Source organism: Furipterus horrens, unplaced genomic scaffold (assembly GCF_987537825.1).
Source record: "Furipterus horrens unplaced genomic scaffold, mFurHor1.1.pri manual_scaffold_4, whole genome shotgun sequence".
Classification (NCBI taxonomy): Eukaryota; Metazoa; Chordata; class Mammalia; order Chiroptera; family Furipteridae; genus Furipterus; species Furipterus horrens.
In genome coordinates, this window is record NW_028327174.1 from 91,789,955 (window position 1) to 91,811,082 (window position 21,128).

General features: G+C 41.4%; 1 protein-coding gene and 1 pseudogene across 2 annotated transcripts in view; one reads left to right on the top strand and one right to left on the bottom strand.

Moving 5' to 3' along the window:
- Window positions 1–21,128, top strand: part of MTIF3 (mitochondrial translational initiation factor 3) — a 24,287-nt gene continuing 3,159 nt past the window's right edge. The window contains exons 1-3 of one of the 2 annotated variants that reach the window (XM_090273766.1): window positions 2–244; window positions 12,273–12,364; window positions 18,958–19,418. In XM_090273766.1, the coding sequence (XP_090129892.1) occupies window positions 18,959–19,418 (460 nt within the window). In that variant the 5' untranslated portion in view covers window positions 2–244; window positions 12,273–12,364; window position 18,958. Of the gene's footprint in view, window positions 245–12,272; window positions 12,365–18,957; window positions 19,419–21,128 lie in introns of both variants that reach the window. The other variant, XM_090273767.1, reaches the window with a different exon arrangement.
- On the bottom strand, window positions 2,790–4,729 carry LOC150012427 (melanoma-associated antigen D2 pseudogene; annotated as a pseudogene).

Below are 21,128 nucleotides of genomic sequence, written 5' to 3' on the forward strand. Positions count from 1 at the left end.
AAAATCGCCCCTCCCCACGCACTTTTCCTTTAAAAGACCGGGACCGAAGCCCCGCCCACTACGGAAAGCGAAAGGGCCTTGCTGCGAAGTCCTTTGCTCCTTCTGCCAGAACTTCGCCAGCCCCTGTACAGGAAAGCCAAAGAGGAGGGGTGCTGAGCGACCGCGGGAACCGGTAGCAGGAAAAGTGGCCTTAGGGACATGCCTGCAGAGGAGGCGTCACTGTGCTCGGCCGTGTCCCTGGAAGGTCAGTGCCACCCACACTGCTGGGCTGATCGCGGAGAGGCCTTGCAGGCTCTGCCGCGGGGTTGGGGTCGGGGATTCGACAGGACTGTAAAGCCAGATATCTTCGGGCCCAAGCTGCTCCCCAGGTATCCCGGAGTCTCAACGCCTAAACCCGCTGTTGGTCCTACAGCCCCTTGCACTTCCCACCCCGCCATTCAGGCGCACAGCCAGCGTCCCCACATACCCCCTTTCAGGGTGGGCGTGGTTGCCTCTGACACATGTTGATCGGGTTGTTCAGCTGGGAAGCTCTACCAGCTTCTGTCTACCCGGTGTTTGCACCGGGAGAGAAGGTCTGGCTGATCTAAAGCTACCCAAGGGGTCGTCATGGGGAGGGTTGCCAAGTGATTGTGGGACTACTCCCTCCCCCCCCCCATTATCATTTAGTAGGCTTCATGGTATAAGTCTCCTGAAAAAAGTAAATAAGTTTTCTTACTGAAAAGTCGCAGTTCCAAGTGCATGTTAGGAAAGGTCTAAGTCTTAAGCAAATACAGAATGGAGGAAAATCTACTGTTTATTGTGCCAGGCACAAGACACAGTACAGGATAAATTAGATTCTTTTCCTGCTTCGTAGAGCTTACCATTTAGTGAAGGAAACAGTAATAAGATTATCACAAAATTATAATTGTGATACTGTATGGGAAAGATGAACTATACTTTAGAAGTATTTAATGTTGGGCGTTAATGTTGAACTCAACAAATGAATGGTTGGGGGGGTGATTAGGGAGAGCTCAGGTAAGTCTGGGAGGCAATCGGAAGAATGCCGTGAGAAAGGTGGCATTAGGCAATGATCTGGTGTTTCGTAAACCAAGGGAAAGAACACATAAAGAATCTGAAAGGCCAGTGTGGTTTAGACAAAAAGGAAGTTTGGTATGGAATGAGGCTGGAAAAGTGGGAAGGGCCTTGTGGCCTCCAGAGAGGAAGTTTTAGGTGGGGAGACAGCCATGCAGCAGGACTCCCCGTCCACTCCTCATGATTGTATCTACTAAGCCACCGTATTTAAATTGCATTCCAGGAAGTTTCCTTAAAAATACACCATCAGTACCTCCTAAGGTACTGCAAAAGGTAATGTAAGATAACACATAGCAAAAGGTACCTGCAAAGAAAAGAGGGAATGCAGAATAATACGCCATAAGGGGGATGCAGCTGTCCTTTGGAGCAGTTATCATTTGGGGGAGGGCACATTACAAGAATGTTCTTAGCAACTTTATTGATAACAGGCAAAAGCTGAGAACAGCCTAACTGTTCATCATCTGGAAACAGGATTTTAAAACTGGGTTATTTGTATACTAGGACACTTCTCAGAAATAAAAAAGGATCAAACTAATGATACATGGAGCAACATGGATGAATCTTAACATTATGCTGAGATTCTGTCAACAAAGAGTACATATTGTTTGATTCCAGTTATATGAAATCTTAGAGCAGACTATGACAGAAAAAAATAAAAGTCATAGCCTCTGGTTGGGGATGGAGGCTGACTTGGAAGAAGCATGAAGAAAATTTCTGGGGTGATGGTAATAATGTACATGTGGATAGAAGTTTTGGTTCCAAAGTGTTTGTGCTTGTCAGATGACATGCCTAAGATTTCTCTACATTTCACTCTATGTAAATTTTGCCTCAAGAGAAAACAAGAATCATAAACAAATACTGAACTATAGTTAATGATACGCATTTTGAAATATTTGAGGATGAGTGTACCATGTCTGTAGCTTCCTTTGAGATGTATCAAATAAAGTGGATGAAAGAGGAATAAGTAGATGGATACATACAGCAAGAAAACAACATGTAGAGACTAGGTGAATGGGTATTGGTGTGTTCACTGCACAATCTTTCAACTTTTCTGTATGTTTAAACATTTTCATAATGAAAGGGAAAATAAGCCTTCAAAGAATATTGTTCATTTTAGGTGACTGAAAACTAACATGAAAATATAAAGAACATAGCCCTCACCTTACCTGAAATACACAGCATATGGAAGCAGCCATATTTTTATTTCATTAAAAAATTTCCCACTCCATGGCTTAATATTAAAATCATTTCAAATTTTTATGGAATATGTAGATCACACATTAAAATTATTCTATGTTGTGTTCATTTTGAATAATGCGATTGATCTTTTTTCTAACCTCATCCCAGGGGAGTGATATTGCCAGAGGGGGCCAGGAGGAGGAGTGAGGGCTGAAAGGAGCAGGAATCGCTGAGAGGAGTACAGCACAGAGGACTGAAGGGGCTTTGGGGCTGTTGGTCAGCTTATCCTCCGGTACTTGGAGGGTATAGAGTTATATCAGTGATCTATCTCAAGTAAATAAAGAATAGAAAGAAATTATGTATTTTTTTTTAGAATATGGAGTTGGCTACTGAATTTAAATCTACCAACAGAGCCCTGGCTGGTGTGGCTCAGTTGGTTGGAGTGTGTTCCCATGGACCAAAAGGTGCAGGTTAGATTCCTGATTGGGGCACATGCCTGGATCGCTATTCTTTTTTTTTTTTTTTTTTTTTTCCAGAAATGGCAAATAGATTTAATATAGAGTATCAGCTTCGATTGATTGATAGTGACTGCCTAGAGTGCTGTGTGGAGTACGTTTCTGAGGCTGCACCCTGGCATGAAGAGAGACAGCTGGGATTAGCAATATCTGAAATCTCACTTGTAGGAAAAACCACAGGCACCAGAGCTGCCGCTGCCACTGCTGCTGCCACCAGCTCCACTGAGGCCAGTGAAGAGCCCAAATGTGAGAGTGGCTGTCAGGCTGGCACTGGCACCAGCACCAAAGCTGCCACTGGCACTGGCACCAGCACCGGCACCAGTGCTGGCACCACCACTCTCTTGGGCTTTGGCTTTAGCTTCAGCTCCCACCTGGATCCGGGCTTTGGCCCAGGGTCCAATATCAGCTTCGTCCCAGTTGCAGGGCCCAGCAGCATTTTCAGAGCCAAACCCAATGCCCATTTGAGCTCTAATCTCCGCTGTCGCCTTGGCTTCAGCTGCAGCCTCAGCCGCAGCCTTTATATCTGCTTCCATCGCCTCTCGGTACTGAGCTGCCCATTCCTTGGGATCCTTCTTCTGTACCTTGCAGGCAAACTTGAGGACTTTCATCTTGCTGGTCTCATAGTAGGAGCGCAGGCCCCAGAAGAACTCATACTCAGGGGGATTGCTATTAGGGACTCGAGCATAGTCAAGGTACTTCTGCTTCACAAACTCATCAATAATGAGCTTCTTCACATCCCCCAAAAGTGAGTGATACATCCCAGGACGCAGCCCCAACTTGCGCAGCACCTCCCAGATGACAGCCTCACTGGACCGATTTCCATTCATGAAGATGATGCTAAGAAGCACCATGAGGAGACCCAGCTTTGGGAGTCCTTGGTTGTTCCCAGTATGCCTGCATCAGTGGGTTCCAAGGTGCTGAGAAGAATGTACAAGTGGTCATTCTTATCAATTTCCTTCAATTGGATCCCAAATACCTTCTCCAAGGAATAGCCTGCTCGTTCAATGATTTCTGGGTACACATGAGTGTATTATTTGATGATGTCCTTCATCATGTCTGAGCGCTTAATGGGAATCTTTGTCTGGTCTTTAGCCAACAGGTACTTCACCAATTCGTTTGCCTTCCCTTGCAAGAGGGCTACATCCCGAGATGGTGGTGCTTCAGGCTCTTGGGATGACTGGAGCTTGGCAGCTCTGTGGCGAGCCTTGCCCCTGCGGGCCTTAGGTGACCTGAGGGAGAGCAAAGTTCTCCGGCCCAAGCAGCCAACCGAGTCCTTGATGCCCTATGGGCCCAAAAGGCTATGGGACCCCTGAAGCCCTGCGGGCCATTGAGGCCATTAGGGCCTTTGAGACCCTTCGGCCACCTGTGGTCCCAGAAGCCTGACCCTGATCACTGCTGCCATCCTCTTCTCCATTCAGATTCTTCACCTTTCGGGCTTTCTTGGCCTTGATCTTGGGCCGAGTATCCTGATTCTCCTGAGTCTGGGCAACTGCACCCTCAGGCTCAGGTTCATCTGCCGGAGCCTGAGAGGCAGCAGCCTCTGTCTCCACAGCCTTTGTATTGACCTTTGTATCAGCCACACAGCTAACCTTTTTGGTCTTAGTCTCAGGCATTGTCACAGCCTGAGGATCAGCATTCTGTATCTTGGTGTCAGCTGCTGGACTCTTCTTTTCAGCTGTCAAAACCTGTGTATCGGTCAGCTTAGTGGTAGGTGAGACCTTAGTGGCAGCTGCCTCCTGAGCTTCCGGGGCCTTTGAGACCTCTGTGGCCTTTGAGAACCCTGCATCATTTGAGACCTTCACAGCTTCTGAAACCTCTGGTGCCTTTGAAGCCTTTGGTGTCTCAGAGACCTCCAAGTTCTCAGTCACTGTCAATACGGTCTGCACCGTCAAACTACTTTCCTTTTCTGAAGTTTCAGCCTGGAGGAGGGTTGGACCCGTACCAATCTCGCTTGTGTCAGACATGTCTCAGGCTGGCCTGGCAAGAGCTGAGCCTTGTACTCGAGCAAGTCCGGGATTCGTCTGCCCTCTCTCAGTCCCTCTCGAAGTCTCAGCCTCCTGGACTCTGGATCGCTATTCTGTTGGGAGGCGTGTGAGAGGCAGTTGGTCAATGTTTCTCTCTTGGATCCATGTTTCTTTCCTCTCTCTTCCACCCTTGTCCTCTCACTAAAATCAATAAGTATGTTCTCCAGGAAGGATTAAAAAAAAAACAACTACCAACACATGTAACATTATGTAGCACAGTGTGAGTGTGATTTTGGTAAGGTCTGAATAATCAAAATCAGCAATAGATATCTCAAGATGTAATTTTGTATTTTAACTAACTGACTTTAAGATAATTGGTTCTTAAATTTTTTTTTTTTTTTAGTGAATGGGTTATCTTTATTTATTTTTTTAATTTTATTTTTTGATTTTTCAATTACAGTTGTCTCATTTTTCCCCCATTGCTCCCTGCCACCCAGCCCACCCCAGCTCCCACAATCATATTCCTCCCCGTTGTCCATATCCATGAGTCCTCCATATACATTTCTTGACTAAACCCTTCCCTTATTTATTCCCCTTCTCTCCCTCCCCCCTATTGACTGTTATTCTGCTCCTTGTCCTATTTAGTTTATTTGTTTATGTTGTTCTTTAGTTTCCTGTATTAGGTGATATCATATGGTATTTTTCTTTCTTTGCCTGGCTTATTTCGCTAAGCATAATTCTCTCTAGTTCCATCCATGTTGTTGCAAATGGCAGGAGTTCTTTCTTTCTTTCTGCTACATAGTATTCCATTGTGTAAATGTACCACAGTTTTTTGATCCACTCATCGACAGATGGGCACTTAGGCTGTTTCCAGCACTTGGATATTGTAAATAGAGCTGCCATAAAATAGGGGTGCATAAGTTCTTTTGAATTAGGGTTTTAAGATTTTTCAGGTATAATCCTAACAGTGGAATCGCTGGCTCAAAAGGCAGTTCCATTTTTAGTTTTTTGAGGAAATTCCATACTGTTTTCCATAGTGGCTGCACCAGTCTGCATTCCCACCAACAGTGCAGTAGGGTTCCCTTTTCTCCACATCCTCGCCAGCACTTGTTGTTTGTTGATTTGTCGATGATGGCCATTCTGACTGGTATGAGGTGGTATCTCATTGTGGTTTTTATTTGCATCTCCCTGATGGCTAATGATGTTGAGCATTTTTTCATGTGTCTATGGACCTTCTGTATGTCCTCTTCGGAGAAGTGTTTGTTCAGTTCCTTTGCCCATTTTTTAATTGGGCTGTCTGTCTTCTTTGTGTTGAGATGTGTAAGTTCTTTATATATTTTGGAGATCAGTCCCCTGTCTGAGATATCATTGGCAAATATGTTTTCCCATATGGTTGGTTTCCTTTTCATCTTGCTGATGTTTTCTTTTGCTGAGCAGAAACTCTTTAGTTTGATGTAGTCCTATTTGTTTATTTTTAACTTTATTTCTCTTGCCTTAGGAGATGTATTCGTGAAAATATTGTTACGTGGGATATCTGAAATTTCCTGCCTATGTTTTCTTCTAGGACTTTTATGGTATCACAGCTTACATTTAAGTCTTTGATCCATCTTGAGTTTATTATCGTGTGGCGTAAGTTGGTGGTCTAGTTTCATTTTTTTGCACGTCCCTGTCCAGTTATGCCAGCACCATTTGTTAAAGAGGCTCTTCTCACTCCATTTTATGTTCCTTCCTCCTTGTCAAATACTAGTTGACCATAGATTCCTGGATTTATTTCTGGGCTCTCTATTCTGTTCCACTGATCTTTATGTCTGTTCTTAATGCCAGTACCAGACTGTTTTGATCACAGTGGCTTTGTAGTATTGTTTGATGTCTGGTATTGTGATTCCTCCTGCTGTGTTCTTCTGTCTCAAGATTGCTTTTGCTATTCGTGGTCTTTTTTGGTTCCATATGAATTTTTGGAGTATCTGTTCTAGATCTGTGAAATATGTCATTGGTATTTTAATAGGGATTGCATTGAATCTGTAAATTGCTTTGGGTAGTATGGCCATTTTGATGATGTTGATTCTTCCCATCCAAGAACATGGTATTTGCTTCCATTTATTAGTATCTTCCTTAATTTCTTTCTTCAATGTTATGTAATTTTCAGAGTACAGGTCTTTTATCTCTTTGGTTAAATTTATTTCTAGGTAATTTATTTTTCTTGTTGCTATAGTAAATGGTATTTTCTTTTTTGTCTCTGTCTCTGATATTTTATTGTTGGTGTACAGAAATGCCTTAGATTTCTGTATATTTATTTTATTTCTTTTTTTTGTCTGATTGCTGTGGCTAGGACTTCCAACACTATGTTGAATAGGAGTGGACAGCCTTGTCTTGTTTTTGATTTCAGGGGGAATGCTTTCAGTTTTTGTCCATTGAGTATGATGTTGGCTTCAGGTTTCTCATATATAGCCTTAATTATGTTAAGGTATGCTCCCTGTATTCCCATTTTGCTGAGTGTTTTCATCATAAATGGGTGTCATACTTTATCAAATGCTTCTTCTTCGTCTATTGATATAATCATGTGATTTTTGTCTTTCATTTTGTTTAGGTGATGTATTATATTTATTGATTTGCGTATGTTAAATCATCCTTGCATCCCTGGAATGAATCCCACTTGATCGTGGTGTATGATCTTTCTATGTGTTGCTGGATCCTGTTTGCCAATATTTTATTGAGGATTTTAGTATCTGTGTTCATCAGTGATATTGGCCTGTAGTTTTCTTTTTTTGTTGTCTTGACCTGGTTTTGGAATTAGGGTAATACTGGCTTCATAGAAAGAGTTTGGGATTTTTCCCTCTTCTTGGATTTTTTGGAATAGTTTGAGGAGGGTAGGAGTTAGTTCTTTCCTAAATGTTTTGTAAAATTCCCTGTGAAGCCATCCGGTCCAGGGCTTTTGTGTGCAGGGAGATTTTTTGATTACTGTTTCAATTTCCTTCTTTGTTATTGGTCTGTTGTGACTTTCTACTTCTTCTTGGTTCAGTTTTGGAAGGTTATATGTTTCTAGAAATTTGTCCATTTCTTCCAGGTTGTCAAATTTCTTGCCATACAGTTGTTTGTAGTAATTTCTTATAATCCTTTGTATTTCTGTGGTATCAGTCGTGATCTCTCCTTTTTCGTTTCTGATTTTGTTTATTTGGGTCCTCTCTCTTTTTTTCTTGATGAGCCTGGCTAAAGGCTTGTTGATTTTTTTTTTTTTTTTTTGAAGAACCAGCTCCTAGTTTCATTGATCTTTTGAATTGTTTGTTTGGTCTCTATGTCATTTAATTCTGCTCTGATCTTGATGATTTCCTTCCTTCTTCTTGCCTTAGGCTTTGTTTGTTGTTGTTGTTCTAGTCCTTGTAGCTGTAGGGTTAGATTTTTTATTTGAGATTCTTCTATCCTTTTCAGATATGCCTGTATTGCTATGACCTTCCCCTCTTAGGACTGCTTTTGCTGTGTACCATAGGTTTTGGGCTGTTGTGTGTTCATTATCATTAGTTTCTATAAATTTCTTGATTTCTTATTTGATGTCATTGTTAACTCATTCATTATTTAATAGCATGTTATTCATTCTCCATGAGTTTGGATGTCTTTGATTTTTTTCTCTGATGTTGATTTTTAGTTTCAAGGCATTGTGGTCTGAAAGGATGCTTGATATGATTTCAGTTTTCTTGAATTTGTTGAGGCTTGTTTTGTGTCCTATCATGTGGTCTATCTTTGAAAATGTCCCGTGTGCATTTGAAAAGAATGTATATTTTGCTTCTTTGGGGTTAAAGTTCTATATATATCAGTTAAGTCCATGTGGTTTAGTGTGTTGTTCAGTGCTTGTATATCCTTGGTGTTTCTTTGCTTCGAAGATCTGTCTATTGTTGATAATGGGGTGTTAAAGTCCCCTACTATGAGTGTGTTGCTGTTAATATCCTTCTTGTTGGTCTTCTAGTATTTTCTTTATGTATTTGGGTGCTCCTATGTTGGGTGCATATATGTTTATCAGTGTTATATCTTCTTGATGGATTGTTCCCTTAAGTATTATGAAATGTCCTTCTTTGTCTCTTTTTATTGCCCTTGCTTTGAAATCCATTTTGTCTGATATGAGTACTGCTACCCCAGCTTTTTTTTCATGTCCGTTTGCTTGGAATACTTTTTGGTATCCCTTCATTTTCAGTCTGTGTAGACAGCAAATATGTGGGTCCTGTTTTCTTATCCATTCCGTGACCCTATGTCTTTTAATTGGAGCATTTAATCCATTTACATTTAAGGTTATTATTGACGTGTATTTATTCATTTCCCTTTGTACCTGTGTTTCTCTCCTCTTTTTTTCTTCTTTTTCTTAAAATATTCCCTTTAGCATCTCTTGCAATGCTGGTTTGGTGGAGATGTATTCTTTTAGTCTTCCATTGTCTGTAAAACTCCTTATTTCACCTTCTATTTTGAATGAGAGCCTTGCTGGGTAGAGTATTCTTGGTTGTAGGCCTTTGTTTTTCATTGCTTGAAATATTTTTGACCATTCCCTTCTGGCTTGTAGTGCTTCTGTTGAGAAATCGGTTGATAGTCTTATCGGAGCTTCCTTGTATGTTATTCGCTGTTTTTCTCTTGCTGCTTTTAGGATTCTCTCTTTGTCTTTGAATGTTGCCATTATATTATGATGTGCCTTGGAGTGGGTTTTTGGGGGGGTTCCTCTTCATTGGGACTCTCTGTGCTTCTTGAACTTGCATAACTTTTTCTCTCAACAGGTTGGGAATATTTTCTGTCATTACTTCTCCTATCAGCTTTTCTATTCCTTGCTCCTCTTCTTCTCCCTCTTTTATTCTGATGATCCTGATATTATTTCTTATCATGCTATTATGTAATTCCCTTACATCTTGTTCATATTTATTCAATCTTTTTTCATTTTGTTGTATTGTCTGGGAGTTTTTTTCTACATTGTCCTCTAACTCACTGATCCGATCCTCTGCTTCGTTTAGCCTGCTTTTGATTGATTCTTCTGTGTTTTCAGTTCAGAGATTGTATTCTTCATTTCTTCCTGGTTCTTGTTAATAGTTTCTATGTCCTTTTTTATGCTGGTGTAGTTCTCTGCAAGTTCCCTGTAATATTCTTGGAGCTGCTTGTAACTTCCTTGGAGGTTGTTGTAGTTGTTTTTGAGGTTGTCGAGTATATTGAGCTTCTTCACCACCATTGTTTTGAATTCCGTGTCTGACATTTGGGTTATGTCTATTCCATCTACCTCTCTTTCTGGGATTCCTCTTTTCTTTTCATTGAGAGGTTATTTCTGCATCTTACCATGTTGGATTCTTCTTGTTTGTTTTTGTTTTTTGGGTTTTTCTGCTTTGACTTCCCACCTTTGTGGTATAGGATTCTTCATAGGAGATCTGGGGGTTTCAGTGGCGCAGTCTCTTTGATCTCCTGAGCCTGATGTTCTTGGGATACCCTTTATGTCGTTTGTTTATGCTGTCTGGTTATATTTCAGATACTCTTTGGTAGGATCTTCCCTCTGACTAGTTGATTGAGAGTCACTCTGTCCACTTTGTCTTGAGTTCTTTTGTGGAGATGCTGTTAAAAACATAAACACACAGCCCAGGCAGGAAACCCACACCCTCAAAAATATCCCCCATCCTCTGTCCCGCTATCATCAGCAAATGAGCCAGTATTAATATAAATGTAGAGAGGTTAGGGCTTTTATATTATAGGAAGAATAGATAAGAGTTGTTTTTAAAGGGGAAAAATGTGATTTTTGAGAGGGGATGATAGATTAGTAAGAGTAGCAAGTAGTGTTGAGACTATGCAGACAGTAGGTAATATTTACATTGTATGTTAATAATAATAGAAAAAAAAGAGGGAAGAATGCATAATATAGTAAGGAAGTGGAATTGTATAGTATTAGATTCATATAGTAGTTATATTCTATTTATTTAGTGTGAAAGGGAAGCTAAACAAAACAGACAAACAAAAATTAAAGAGGAAGGATGAGAAGGAGAGACGGTATGAAACAAATTAAAGAGTTAAAAAAAATTTTTTTAAATAAAAGTAAAAATTAAAATAAAAAATATGAAATTAAAAAAATTAAAATAAAATACAAATAAAACTAAAATAGAAATAAAAATTAAAAACTATATATATACAAAAGGAAAGTTTTTACTCAGTTCAGCCTTTGTGTGTTGTCTTCTTTTTCTGGATCCACTGCTGGTCTAATGAGGCGGGCCAGAGGTTCCTGGTCTTTGCATGTTTGGCACCTGTTTGGAGCCGGCCGGGTGCTTGTGCTCACACGTACGTTAGCCTCAGGCCTGCCAAGCTGTGCCCCAGGAGTCGGTCTCTCTCCCCTTGGGGCGGGGCCTCGGACACTTGTGCACGGTGGAAGTGAGTGTCTGTGAGTCGCTGCTGCCCGCTGTTCCCACGCCGCAGCCACCCACCGTTCCTGCACCCACCTGGGCGGGCACAAGCAGAGCTCGCGCAAGTGGTCTGCGCTCCGGCCTGGTGCCCACTGGGGCTGGCCAGGGGTGTCTGCGCCCGGTCTTCTGTGTGCCCAGCGGGGCCTCCCTGCACCTGTTGAGGCACTGATCTTATGTCTGTTTGGCTGTGTCCGAAAGGCACCCAGACACGCGTCCCTCGAACTGGTTGTGTGCCTGGGCCAGTGTATGAGGGCACTTCCCTGTGCACACCCGCGCTACCCAGGGGGAGGGTTGGGGAGTGGGCTAGCGCTCTTCTGCGCCTGCGCTCCTCAAGAATGTCCTACCACCCCCAACCTTTCCTCCCCTCTCCGCAGTTCACAAGAGAAAAAAATAAAGGAAAATCACGTTCTCACATACACAGCAGTACGTTGTTTCTTGTCTTTCAGCGCCAGATGTCACCTGGTCCTCTCCTGGCTCTGCCAGTGGGCAGAGATCCGCTCTCCTCCCGATTCTTCTCTGGGGAAGCCTGTGGTCGCTAAAAAGTCTTTGTGTACTTCCTTCTGCAGCTCGGGGAGCCAACCCAGTCATAAATCCCATCTCGTCCCTTTTTCCTCCACTATCCTCACCAAACAGGTCATTCCCAGGTGGTTTTCTCTAATCCAGCAGTGACAAGGCTTGACTCCTGCCAGTGTCCAGTTGCTCACCGAGATATTCTGGCTGCAATTAGCCCAAACTACAGACGGGTCTCGGGAGCCAGAAAGCGCAGCCTCCCCTCACTCCTCCGCCATCTTCTCCTCTCTCCAGTTTTTAAAATATTTTTAGATGTCTCAGAAAGAATAGTTCTGGGAATAAGAGTCACTGAATTCACTCATGTTATCATAAGAACATAAACATTTTTATTTTGGTTTAGACTGTAGGTTCATCCAACCTATTACTTTTTGACAGAGGTATCAAAGACATTTCATCAGAGAACATGGCTCTTTCTATTTTGCATCAGCCTCGGAAGGTTAAGGGTAATCCCAGACATTCTAGCTTAAACTACTTGAATCCACTTACATTATAATATTTATTACTCATTTTCTTATGTCATTTTTTTTTTTTAATCTTTACCTGAGGATATTTTTTTTAATTGATTTTAGAGAGGAAAGGAGAGAGAGACATCGATGCAAGAGAAACATTGACCAGCTGCCTCCTGTTTGCACCCTAACTGGGGATCAAACCAGCAACCTAGGTATGTGTTCTGACTGGGAATCAAACCCACAACTTTTGGGTGTTTGGGATGACACTCCAACCAACTGAGCTACCCAGCCAGGACCTTATGTCATTTTTAGGGAGGGGCCTAACCCAGTGGTTCTTAACAGTAAAGGAGTGAGAAAACATGTTGTGTTTTGAAAAAGTATCCCCAGATGATGCTGGTAAGGTTTGTAATTTCTACACTAAAATAGACGTTAACGCTTACCTGATGGCACAACTAGTGAATATTTTCCTCCCCATAGGCTATTGATTATTTTTTAAAACTTTTTATTTATAAAAAAATAGAGAAAAGTTGAAAGACTAGTAACTAAACACTGTATACCCATAACCTAGATTCAGCAAATGTTGCCATAATTGCTATGTTTTCTGCCAAACCATTTCAAAGTCAGTGGCAAATGTCCTGAGACTCCACCGTAAATACTCCAGCATTCATTTCTTAATAATGCTAGTTTCACACCTAAGAATTATCCTGAATCTAGGCCACATTCAGATTTTCCCTTTATCCCAATACATCTTTTTAGTTGTTTTTTTTTTCAAACACATTGCATTTTACAAGTATGTCTCCTCAGTCTTTTTATTCAAGAACAGCTTTTCCTAGCCCTTTTCCTTCCCAATGACACTGACTTCTTTTAAGACACCAAGACAGTTGTGACTTGTCTCATACTCTGGATTGTCCGACTGTTTCCTGTGATCTAATTTGTTCCTCTCTGAGTCTGGCCCTTGTATTCCTTGGAAACTGAAAGCTAAGTCTGGAGAGTGGACCAGGCTCAGGTTGGCCCTTTGGCAGGACTTCTTCACACCAGGAGGTGTACGCCCAGGATATCGGGTTGTCCCACTGTCTGGATGCTCAGTCTGACCTTTGTTTTGAGAGTGACAACAGAGTGTGTTTTTACTGTTTTAATTTGGAAGTCGTCTTCTTGGGGCACCCTTTGGCACCACATGAATACTTTGTTTCCTCTTCAGCTTTTTCCTTGTTGATTTTTTTATGCATTCTTGCTTAAATCAGTGATTTGATTGGCAGTGGCAAAAAGATGATTTTTAAAAATTACTTCTACTTTTCTTCTTCATTTATTAGTTGCCATTCTCTGAAGAAGAGCTTTTCTTTATTAGCTGGAGATTATTCCAATTTTTCCTTAAAAGGTAGGATACATGCTTAGTTCTTTACCAATTTTCAAAGTAAGGAGTCAGTAATAGTCACATATAGTTGTGGCAAATGATCTTTCTTTTAATAGATTTTTGCATATTTAATGTGCTGAAATGAATTTTAGTAATTAATATTTAAATTATAACATATGTGGCCAGTGAGAGGCTCTTCATGTTACCAAACTATAAATGAAAACTGGATCTGAAAACTAGATCTTGGATGATATAAAGGGATGATTATTAGTTGGGATATTATTGTGGTTATTAAAAAGATAAAAAGGACCTTAACCTCTTAGAGATGACAGACTGAGGTATTTATTGATGAGATAAGATTTACTTTGAAGTTGTTCCTGGATGGGTGGGGGCAGGAATAGTTGAGGGCAGAGAGGAAACAAGCTTGGCCACGTGCTGGTAATTAAGCTGAGTGATGGATGCTTAGTGCTTATTATACTGTTCTTTCTGTACATGTTTGAAATTTTTCCTAATGAAAATTTCTGAAGTTATTTAAATTTATGTGGATATTTGCAATTCAAATTTAGTAACCCATGTTCTTTCTTAACTTTGTATTTATGATGTTTTCTATTAAAAGCTTATTTTGAAGAAGTGCGTACATCTTTAACTTTGCTGATCTAAAGCCACAATTTAACTAGTATTGAGACTTAATTGCTGTATAAGTCTAGAAAACCTAAAGCTTTATAAAATTTGAATAATGGTAAAGAACTTCAAATAAAACAGTTACACTATTTTTCTACACTTTTTTTCTTTAAGTGTTTTTAAAGTAAAATATTCTATGTCATTTTTCTGAAATAGTCTTTGTTTTATAAAGAAATATAATTTATTTATTAGTATAAAAATACTTCCTCCTTATTAAAAATTTTGAGAATAATTATTTAGGGAGAATGAGGAAAAAATACTATATTTTCAACCTCAAATAACCAGGGTTTCAATACATTTTATATTTTTCCTCTGCCTACTTTATTTCCTTAGTTCTTAAGAATAACAGTTTTGAAATAATGTTTTCTATTTTAATATGGTGATGATTCATTACACAGGGCACAGGAGCTTCCATCTGTAACTCAGTGAAATTTGGGACTTGATGCTGGCCACTGTTCTGATAATAAATGGAAAAACATCTTCTCTGCTCTCTTCAGACTTTCTGCTTTGGGTTTGGGGCCTTCCTCCACCGACAAATATGTGACTGCTTTTTATTGAACATTAAGTATCTCAGCTATTTCAGATCTAGCTTGCTCCCAGCTTAGAGTCCTTACAACACCTACAACGAATCCCCAAACCAAGGACTGTAAATTAATTCATTTCATTCACTGTAGATGAAACACCCAGCCATAGATGTCACTGATGTCAGTGGACATTTGAAGCACCAACTAGAAATGTGAGGACTGTGGCTGACCTGTGTGTATGTGGGCTGGTGGGGAGTAATGCATCTAAAGAGGTCAAGGTTAAATGCCAGCAGAAACCACCATCTCTCCTGGCTGTAACCCTGGGCTCATACATTCATTCAATCTGTACTACTGAGCCAGGCTCTAGGCTCTAGTGTTAGGAAAACAGCAGTGAGGAGGAAGGACAAATTACATTTTCTTTTATTTATTTATTTTTAAAATTTTAATATGCTTTATTGATTATGCTATTACAGTTGTCCCAATTTCTTTTCCCTTTATTCCCCTCCACTCAGTGACTTCCCCTCCCTTCAGTTGTCCCCCCACCCTTAGTTATGCCCATTGGTTGTGCATATAGTTCTTCTCTACATCTTCCTGTCTACTCCACTCCCTCCTACTATGCTTCTTAATTGCTACATCATCTCCCTCCCTTTCCCCCCTGCCCCCTCCCCACTGATCTCCCCCCAGAATGTCCCACATACCTATAATCTTTTCTCACTCTCGTTGCCTACTTAGTTTGCCTTTGTTTCTGTTCCCTAGCTTCTGTTGTTGGTTGTTGTGATACAGTTTTCATTTCAATGTTCATAGTTTTGATCCTCTTTCTCCTAAACAAGTCCCTTTAACATTTCATATAACAGTGGTTTGGATCTGATGAACTCCTTTTGTTTTACTTTGTCCTGGAAGCACTTTCTCTGCCCTTCTATTCTGAATGACAGCTTTGCTGATAGAGTAATCGTGGTTGTAGGTTTTTGCTTTTCATTACTTTGAATATTTTTTGCCAGTCCCTTCTTGACTGCAGAGTTTCTTTTGAGAAATCAGCTGATAGTCTTATTGGGACTCCTTTGTACATAATTTTTTTCTTCTGTCTTGCTGCTTTTAAGATTCCCTCTTCATCTTTAATTTTTGACATTTTGATTATAATGTGTCTTGGTGTGGTTCTCCCAGGGTCCAGTTTATTTGGAACTCTGTGCTTCCTGGACCTGTAAGTCTATTTCCTTCCCTTTGCTTCATTATTTTTTCACATAATTTTTCAATTTCTAGTTCTTCTTCACCTTCTGGCAACCCTATGATTCAGATGTTGGCCCGCTTATAGCTGTCCCATAGGTTTCTGAGCCTCTCTTCATTTTCCTCACTTTTTGTTTCTTCTTTCTGCACTGGTTGACTGTTTGTTCCTTGCTTATGTTCTAATTTGTTGATTTGACCCCTGGTTTTCTTTCCCTCTCCACTAGTTTTGTATATTTTTGTTCATTTCAGCAGGACTAGCCTTCATTCCTTCCCTGTCTTGTTTAAGATCTGCTGTTAGGTCTGTGAGCATTTGTATAACCAAAGCTCTGAACTGTGCCTCAGAAAGATTTCCCATCTGTTGCTTTGTAAGATTAGGTATTTGCTGGCTAGTCAGCTGGGTCACTGGGATCTATCATGATCTGTGCCATCGTGACAGTTTTTTGTTTACCTTTCCTTCCTGGGCAGGGCTGTCACACCTCCTACGCTATAGGGGGCAGAGCCCCATGCACTCATCACAACCGGGCTACCTTCTCACTACGCTGTGATGTTTTCTGTGGGGGTGGGAGGTCCAAGATGGATTTCTGCTGTTCACTCTCTGCTGAGAGACCAGGAACCTCCTCCTCCGTCCCCACCCCCTCCAGGCCTCACAGTCCAAGGCAGTGGGGGGGTCTGCCTTCCCTGGCATTGGAATTGCAAGCTGACGGGTCTTGTCTGCAGCCAGAGGTGCTCCCCAGGCACTTCTCGCCTCCCCTTAAATATGGGTGTCTGTGCTTACCGCCATCCCGCTGCCATCACCGCAGCTGCCACTGCCAGCACAGCTTGACACCTCTGCCCTGGGTTCGCCCCTCCTACCCATCCGGAAGAGCACCACTTCTTTATAACTTCATACGTTGGACTTCCATTTATTTTCTGTAACTTCTGGCTATTTCTGGTTTTGCGGTAGTTGTATTCCTTCTTAGTTGTGGATGGAGACAGAGCCTATTGGTCTAGGCCTCCATTTTGGCCAGAAGTCTCCAAATTACATTTCCTCATGAAGCTTATGTTCTAGCGAGGAAAGATTATGAACACACATGTGGATAAATATATGTCAGGCAGTGGATATTTTTAAAGGCTAGGTTTGAAACTGATGAGGTGTGCCATTTTATAGAGTGGCCAGGGGAAGCCTCATCAAGTGGTGACATTTGAGCAGAGATCTGAAGTAAATGAGCCACGCAGCTGTCTGAAGGAAGGGAATGCCTGGGTGCAAGGACCTGGAGGAGGGGCAAGTCCAGTGTTTACAACGAACAGCAAGATAGGAACAGAGTGAGCTGGAGGGAGTGGGGTCAGCGCTGTGGGCAGAGGGATGTGGAGGCTGGGTCATGGAGGGCCCCGTAGGCCTCCACACTTGGCTTTTGCCCTGAGATGGAAGCAAATGGAGAGTTGTTAGCATGGGAGGCGCATAATCTGACACATTTTAAAAGGATCACTCTGTGTGCCTTGTGGTTGATAAATTATTGGAGAGCAAGGCAGACCAGGGAGACCAGTCAGGAGGCTGTTACTGTAATCCAGGTGGAAGATGATGGTGGCTTTTGGGGGCAGGTTAATAGCAGCGAAGGTGAGAAGTGGTTGGACCCTGGATATATTTTAGCAGTTGAACAATAGGACTTGGTGATGAATTGCTGAGCAAAAAAGAAGAGTCAAGGATAACTTTGCCATTTTGGTTTGATCAACCAGAAGGATGTTTTGTTATAAGACCAGGAAGACTCAGAGAAGAGCAAGTGTATGGTAGAAGGTGGAGAATTTTCTTGATCATGTTCACTGAAGGGTAACTGTTGGATGTCTAAGTAGAGATGTTAGGGAGGCAGTTAACTCTACACCTTTGGAATTCAGGGAAGAGGTTGGAGCCAGAACAATAAATTTGGGTGTTATCTAGGTAGTTAAGGAGGAAAATGAGAATATGCACATTTCATGTGCTTTCTATTCAATTTCCTGAGCCCCCATTTTTTTTTTTTTTTTTTTTTTTGTATTACTTGTCAACCAGGGGCATGAGGGATAGTGGTGGGTAAGATCAGTGGGGTGACAGGTGGGATCAAATCTAGGGACCAGAGGGAACTTCCAAGCTTAACAAACAGCCCAGGTGAGTCTCGTGCAGGTAGCCCTGGGACCATTCTTTAGAAGCACTACATAAGGCAACTCATTCTTTCCTCTTTCATCTTTGACAAGGCACATCTCGCTGAGTTTTTGGTTCTCTGGTGTTTCTCAGCAAACCTTAGATGAGATGAATGGGTCTTCCCATCTCTCCTTCACCCTGCACTCTTAGCTTTACCTAACATGTGAATGGAAGGAGAGAAACAATTATGGCAAAGGAGCAACTAAAAAGTCAAAATGCCATTATAAGTGCAGCACTTAAAACCATGAAACCACTATCACCACATGTGCCTCATGCTTAGCTAACATTTCGTAGTAATGCCTCCTTACCTTGTGAGTGATCTTTATAGTCAATGAGGTCAGCAGTTTGATTAACACCAGGGCATTTCCCTTCTAATAGTCTCAACCAGTTCTGCCGGTGGGTCAGCTCTCCTCATGGAGAGGCCACTTTCCCAGAATAGTGCTCTTATATTTTGTACACTATCAGATATATTGACAAATTGTTAAATGTTTTAAGAGTTTATGAATTGGTGTTTATGAATCACCAAGGATTTTGTATACTGCGTCCTCCTACATAAACCCTTCTGATGATCTTTGCTTCTCAAGTTGGCACTAAAGATCCACAGGAAATACAGTCAAATGAAATAATATTTGGCGAAGAAAAAAATGGGAGGCAAAAGCACTGTGTAAATATGGTTTATTCTAACAATAACTTGTACTGGGGACAGTACCACCAGAAGTGAGTGTGACTATGGTCACCTGATGGTCCATGTTATTGGTGTCAGTTTCCTATGCACAGATCCATAACATCACAGATGACACAGTTCCCTCCTTGAACCACAATAGCAAGCCACAAGAACAAGTGATTTACTTTTAATCAACTTCTCTCCCTACTTTTTAGGATGGCTGTTTTTCTAAAGACGTTAACATTACAAACCATAAAGACTGAAAATAATTGCCTGAGAAGATGCTTGGGTAAATACATCATGCAAACAACGGCACTAGCACAGCTGCCCCTAACTGCTTCTGCCCCAAAACTGGCCTACCTAATTCATGCAAAAGCTTTTAGTACTGTTGAAGACACCCAGGATGAAAGAAAAAAGAAAAAAAAGAATGAAACTGATTTTAGTAACATTGGAAGAAAAATTAGCGAGCGAATTATTCACGTATTTGATGAGAAGGGCAATGATTTGGGAAACATGCACCGAGCAGAAGTGATTCGGCTCATGGATGAGCGAGACCTGAGACTTGTGAAGAGGAAGCCCAGCACAGAGCCTCCTGAGTATCAGCTCATGACAGGCCCGCAGATTCACGAGGAGCGGCTGAGACTGAGAGAGAGGGAGAAGACTGGACCTAAAACTGGTGGGTAGTTTGCTGTCTGCCCCTTGAATTCCGTAAGGCTACAAGTCAGAAGTTTAAATTAGGCATTTGCTGTAGTGCCTGTGACAATGGGGAGGTGAAAAATTGGAAATTTCAGTTTCACCACTGTTGCCAATGCTTTTCATCCCTCACTTATTTCTGTTCTTTTTTTCTTTCTTTTCCTTTATATCTTGTGTCCATCATCTCCTCCTTTAAACCTATGTAAATGGAGGAAAAACAAGGTAACACCGCCATGCTGGGAACTCTTTCCCACCTGCCCTTAGTTTTGTCTCCTAATGCTCAGGCTGGCAGAGTAACTAATGGGCATAATGAAATGGGACTCGAAAGAAATGGAGTCCAGTTCCCATTTCTGTCCATTTAGCCTCCTTAAAAAGAAAGAAAAGAAAGAAAAAGTAAAAGCCTCTCATCTCAAAGTGGAGGTGTTTAGTCAATTCCATGGAAGTACTTTCTCAGCACTTAAGTGATTTATCTCCATGCCTGAGTATTTTGTTACAATACTGGCAGCAACACTCCTTTAACATATTTTGCCGATCACCTGATAAGGCATTTGTCATTCAAACCTTATAAAAATCCATTAATTGGATGTTATGTGAAGATGTTAGTTTTCATGATTTTTAATTAAGTACTGATCATAATGAAGGATTGTTCAATGGTAAAAGTACCAGGGTGGGGTCAGAAGCCTAGTCCCAGAGCTGCCACAGTGAGGTAGTGCGTCTTGATAAAAATCACACATTGTCTGACTCTCAGTTTGTAACACCACATCTAACAACAAGAATGTTGACTGGAAAACAAAGAATTTTTTTTTTTTTTTTTTTCCTCTGTGTGGTTGCCTCTCACTCACGCCCCGAACTGGGGATCTGACGTGCAACCTAGTAATGTGCCCTGACTGGGAATCAAACCAGCGACACTTGGCTCGCAGGCCGACGCTCAATCCACTGAGCCACAGCAGCCAGGGCTAGAAAAACAAAGAATTTTAAGAAGAGACCAACTAGGGGGATAAGGACACCAAACTATGTCACTGAAAAAAAGTTGACAGACTAGAGAAGACACCTTGCTGTGTTCAGAGATTGTCAAAGGCGTGAATTTGTCCTGACAGGAAGCTAGGACCAACTGGTCGAAGATTTAAGGAAGCAAGTAGGTGTTAATAAAAGAACTCTCTTTTTAGAAAAATTACTCTTATTTTGGAAATTAGATGCAGAAAAATAAACAACTCTTACCATCCAAAATGAACAAGCATTAACATTGTCATACTTCAGATTTCTTAAACAAACCATGACAGAAAGTTGAGGTCCCCTGTGCTCCCTTCTCCCCTGCCCCCTCCTTCCCCAGAGGTCCCTGTTTACCCTCAGGGACTCATCCAGTCTGTGTTGTTAAATTCCAGTTATGTACAGCTACAGTTATAAACAGTATATAGAATAATTTTGTTTGCATAAAATTATAAATGGCTTACTATTGTTTTCAAGATATTTATATAATGGCTATAGCTAATTATCATTACCAAGTGACATTTTATCATAAGCATGTACCATAGCTTTGTTAGTCCATTTCCCTGGCCCTTGGGCTGGTTTCCAGTTTTCATTATTTGGAACAATGAGCATATGCATGTCAATGTCTCCCTGTGCACGCTCTGGACACCTGTGTGGCAAGTCATCAGCAGTGCATGAAATTCTTCTCATCCCCACCCACACTTGG